This window comes from Perca fluviatilis, chromosome 8 (assembly GCF_010015445.1).
Source record: "Perca fluviatilis chromosome 8, GENO_Pfluv_1.0, whole genome shotgun sequence".
Taxonomy (NCBI): Eukaryota; Metazoa; Chordata; class Actinopteri; order Perciformes; family Percidae; genus Perca; species Perca fluviatilis.
The window spans coordinates 35,008,769-35,014,176 of record NC_053119.1 but is presented as its reverse complement, the minus strand read 5'-3'; the positions used below and the strand labels follow the sequence as shown (position 1 = coordinate 35,014,176).

General features: G+C 38.2%; 1 protein-coding gene across 4 annotated transcripts in view; it reads right to left on the bottom strand.

Moving 5' to 3' along the window:
* Positions 1–4,596, bottom strand: part of cbfb (core-binding factor subunit beta) — a 44,859-nt gene extending 40,263 nt beyond the window's left edge. For 2 of the 4 annotated variants that reach the window (XM_039808034.1, XM_039808035.1), the window contains exons 1-2: positions 4,149–4,596; positions 3,529–3,615 (exon numbers count right to left, since the gene is read on the bottom strand). In XM_039808034.1, coding sequence (XP_039663968.1) covers positions 3,529–3,615; positions 4,149–4,226 — 165 coding nt within the window. In that variant the 5' untranslated portion in view covers positions 4,227–4,596. The remainder of the gene's footprint in view (positions 1–3,528; positions 3,616–4,148) is intronic. The other 2 variants (XM_039808037.1, XM_039808036.1) reach the window with 2 other exon arrangements.
* Positions 4,597–5,408: the final 812 nt, after the last annotated feature.

Genomic DNA, 5,408 nt, shown 5'->3' with positions numbered 1-5,408 from the left:
TGTTCTTTTCTCTTCTTATTCCTTAAATGTTAGACATTCTTTCATTATCTGTTAACTTGCAGAGTAAAGGTATATTCTATTTTACTCAACCAACCTACTACCCTAAAAAAAGAATAAAACTCTGAAGACAAAACCATGAAAAGTAAAATATTTAGATAGCTTGGAAATATTGACCTAATACTGGAGTTATAAAGACTTTGTCTTTTATTTTTGCCCACTTTAACAGGCCTTTTATTTGTTTACTTAACCAGCTTCTGCTGTAAATAACAATTTGTTCTAAACTTATGTAATGTACAAATTGTTTACATTACATGTAAAAAATAACTTTTTGATGTGGAAGTTAGATTTTTGACATTTTATTAGAGTCAGTCTGGACTTAGACTGAAAACATTTTGACAACAGATAGTACTGGGGGATAAAAGACTCCACCATGATAATTTGTGTCCGACATGTTTTTCCCCCACAAATAAATTCAATTACCTCTACTTCTTCCTCCTCCCTCACTGAAAAAAAATAAATCCTATTGAACTGAAAAGTCCATTCTCAGTGTACGTGCACTGACTGGAGGCTTTCCACATCACACCTGTGTAAATTGCACATTGAACCTCGGCTCCAAACTAGTTGTGATGTCACAACGTACGCGTCTTAAACTCCGGTTGAAGTTGAGCGCAGAGTTCCCTCTTCAGCAGATGAATGTGAAAAACAGCCTTGTAGTGTCAAACTCTGCTCATACATCATTCTGCACAGTGAAGATCAAATATCTAAGCGATAGTGACAATTAAACAAAACACGTTTTTTGAGCGGAGGGGCACTTTAAACATCCCATAAATCCAGTATCGTCCTAATAAATTGCCCACGGTTTTACAGTTTGTTTGTTTTCGCTCCGTCTCATCTATAAAAAGTGGTCCTTGACAGCACGTTTGTGTCTCGTTGTGTCGGAAAGTCGTTCACACTGACCATGAAAATAGCAGGAGGTCTTTAGCGGCGTCTGGCCGATAGATAAATCAGCTGCCGTCCAACCGTTAAAACCGTGGCCATCAATTTTCACAGAGGAGGATTATAAATACAGTGAGGACAGACAGACAGACGCACCGTGTCACACAAAAAGATGGTAAAACTAGATGAACCCCCACCTCCCCCCCTCCACCCCGCGATGATGACAGCATGTTTGTGAAAAATACCTCGAGGATGACTAAGACAGCAGAAGTTGCCCTATGTTTGCGTTGGTGTGTGTTTGTGTCTGCAGCCTGAAGGCTTCCCAGCTAACTTCACCAGTTTTAAACAGACTTCACACTGCAAGCATACAGTAATTACATAATGAGAACATGAATGTGTCCTGACTTGCTTCAAAGTCATAAACTGCTCATCACAAATGCTACACGCAGTCATTTTGAAAGAAAACAAAAGGGTCATATTGGTTCAGTGGCACTTAAAGGAAGGGAAGACAGTAAAGAATTAAGATTAGACCTGTGATATGTATATCCTTTATGAATAGGGGAGTGCTATTTTGACGATTAAGATTGTGAAACCTATAATGGTCATAAAAACAATGCATGGTGACAAATATGATGCATTGTCATACAGCAAAGTAAACCACCTACAATATAAAGATGCTGCTAACGTGCATGATTATTAATAATCAAGTTGTATCTATACAAATACAATACAATAATACAATTCTGACAGAGACCATTTTGCCTGCAAAGTCGGAACTAATACTTTTATGTTATAAGTAAAGTTTGAATGCAAAACTTTTACTTGTAATGGACATAAATGTACACTAAGGTGTTGCGACAAGGTAATCGTTTAATTTGACAAAAAGGCTCACATCAGCCCATTTGCTTCTGATCAGATGCATTTGAAGAGACAGCGAGAGAGAAGTGTGGTTTGGAAACGGAGGGAGACTCTGATGCCACACACTATCTATCTGCTGGCTGCTCACCAGTAACAATGGGGAGAAACACTGCAGATGTCAAACACAAAAATAGGGCTATACAATTCAATTTTATTTTCAATATCGATTCATCGGCAGGTTATTTCCTCAATAATTGTTTGGTCCTAATAACCTAGTAAAACAGTCCTGTCAAAATCTCCTAAAACCAGATTGTTTTGATAGACCAACAGTCCTAAAGATATTCAGTTTACTATCATATTAGACCCCAAAAAAGCAGCAAATGCTCACAATTAAAAAGCTGAAAGCACAGAATGCTTAGCATTTTTGCCAGAAATAAAATGACATTAGTGATTCATCAATGATCAAAACAGATGCCAATTGATGAAAATGTTTCAGCTCCAAACAAAGCTTGGAGCTTTTTTCATATGTCGTAGTCACAGCAGTGCGGACTTGCATTATTAGACATCATGCATGTGTTTCTATCTTTCTGTTTACTCATTCACTAGCCTACATGTTTACTGTATATACCAAAATTAGACATGACAGGTGCTATTAACTTTAGGTGAGGAACTTAAGGCCCCAAATTACAGCCCTAACAGTATCGTAACCATGAAGTGCCCGTGTGATAATAACATGCGTTAATGTGTGCTTCTACCAAACAAAGCTGAGGTCGATGATGACTGCAGCTGCAGGATATAGAGGGAAGAAGTCATGAGCCTGTGAGAGAAGTTAAGCCTGGTGGGTCTGCATGTCTGATAGCACGTCTACTTCCCTTTGCAGGGAAACATCAACACATCAGCGCGCGCGCGCGCACACACACATATATATCTACGCTGCACTGCTGCACAGAGTCAACTGATCTCAATGTTCTCATAATAACAGTTTATCTTTCTTTTAAAATGGAGACAGCCTTGAGATTAATGCTCGCTACTTAATATGTTTGTTAGGTTTCATTCAGGAGCCTGCAACTGAATTTACAGGCCAGTATGTTATTTCATTTATCAAAATAGGCCTACATATTACAGACAGACAGACAGACAGACAGATAAAATAGATAGATAGATAGATAGATAGATAGATAGATAGATAGATAGATAGATAGATAGATAGATAGATAGATTAGATAGATATAAAATATATATATATATATATAGTATATATCGTGATATGAGACTAGATGTTGTCTTAGATTTTGGATATAGTAATATGGCATAAGTGTTGTCTTTTCCTAGTTTTAAAGGCTGCATTACAGTAAAGTGATGTCATTTTCTGAACTTACCAGACTCTTGTAACTGTTCTATTATTTGCCTTTACCCACTTAGTCATTATATCCATATTACAGATGATTATTTTAAAAAATATCGTTGCGGCATCGATATTGAGGTATTTGGTCAAAAATATCGTGATATTTGGTTTTCTCCATATCGCCCAGCCCTAATAGATAGATAGATAGATAGATAGATAGATATATAGATAGATAGATAGATAGATAGATAGATAGATAGATAGATAGATAGATAGATAGATAGATAGATAGATAGATAGTTTTTTTTTAAAGCAAATAGCACTATACTCACATCATGCTTTTCAAGGAAAAGGCAAAAAAAATATGGAATATTTAGTTTTGTACTCACTATTTCTGACCGTCCGTCCCTGCAGGCGTTCTGGAAGCGAGCTTGTCTCTCTTCATGGGGCCGGTCCCTGAACCCAGTATATTTAATCTACAATGGGAAGAAAACACAAACCTAAACACCATATAGGCTACATACTCACATTTGGATTATAACTCTGAGTATACGTCATGGGGTTTGATTTGGTAATTTAAAAAACAAACAAAAAAACAATGACATTGAATGGCGGCTGTAATTTGAAGATAAGGCACGTGAATTTTGATTTAAAGCAAAAGGCGTCATTCTTTGTCTCCGCTCATCATCCAAAAATACCAACATCTATTCAAACAGGGCAGGCTATAAGTAAAAACTACTTTCAGAAGACCAGAGATACCCACGAGTAGCCTAAAACAACTTATTGCACACTTGTTCACTTTTTGTATTATTCTTTGGGGGATTTTATTTAACTTTTTGATTTTTTTCAACCACAGAAGTAGGAGTAATTCAATTAAATGAAGCTTAAAATAATTTCGAGCCGCCAGCATGCTCTGGGCTACTAACGAGCCTCTTCTTCTGACTTTATTTCCGCCGTCTACTAGAATGGACCCAGTCAGCCAGAGTGTATAGGGACCCAGCAGACTCACCTCACACTCCCTGCTCAACTTGCGGAAAAACTCCTCATTCTCAAACTTGCTCCTCTGGTCCGGGACTACCCGCGGCATCTTCACCAACACTTCCCGGCCTTTTTGGGGTCTCACTTTTCAGCCTTTTCTTTCTTATCCCGCACAGCAAAACTTCAACTGTTCGTCTCGCCGATCGTCTCTCACTCTGCCTCTCTTTCTTTCACTCACTTCTCTTCCGTGTCTGTGTCTGTGTGTTTTTTTCGTGTGTGTGTGTGTGTGTGTGTGGAGCAATGTGCTCTCTGCTGCTGGACTCTGTGATTCTGACTGATGGTCTGCCTCTGACTGCGGCTCCTGCGCGCTCCGGGTCGCCTCTGGCTCTAAATGGCTCTTATTGAGTGACCCACCGCGATAGATAAAGCTCAATTCGGCCGTGGCTCTCGCTCTCTCTCTCGCTCTCTCTCTCTCTCTCTCTCTCTCTCTCTCTCTCTCTCTCTCTCTCTCTCTCTCTCTCTTTCTTTTTTTTTTTTTTTTTTTTTTTTTTTTTTTTTTTTTTTTTTTTTTTTTTTTTTTCTCTCTCTCTCTCTCTCTCTCTCTCTCTCTCTCTTCTCTCTCTCTCTCTCTCTCTCTCTCTCTCTCTCTCTCTCTCTCTCTCTCTCTCTCTCTCTCGACGAGCGTGTGATCTCAAGCAAGTGGCAACAAACGAGCGCTCTCTGTCTGTCTGTGTCTCTGGTCTACCTGCAACTTTCAAGTGCTCCTCCCCGGTAGGCCTGTCGATTATTTGGGACACGAAAAATGCACAAAATAATAATAATAAGAAGAAGAATAATAATAAATGTATTTGGTATAGCACTTTTTACAGACAAAGTCACAAAGTGCTTCACATAAAACATTTTTAAAATAAGACCCAAACTGTAAAATGAGCAAGCAAAAAACAGAAAGAAAAGAAAATATAGGCTAGGCCTATCAATGGAAACAAAAATGAAACAAAACAACAAAACACAAAGGATACGAATAACCCATAACATGACGTTAACATTAATTAAAGTCAGGAATCATATGACAGAGAGCTGTCTTGTGCTCTGGTGGTAGAGGAGGGAATATATCTGGCATGTAGCCTGATTTACATTTGTATGTCCACCTATGAAAACTTGCGGCTGTTTCAGCATGATTCAGCAAAATAATAATAATAATTAAAAAGCATATACACGATTGCCCATTTGTTGTAGCTTAGATTAGTAACCTAAAACTTAAACAAATAGAAATGAAAAGAAATGGCACAAA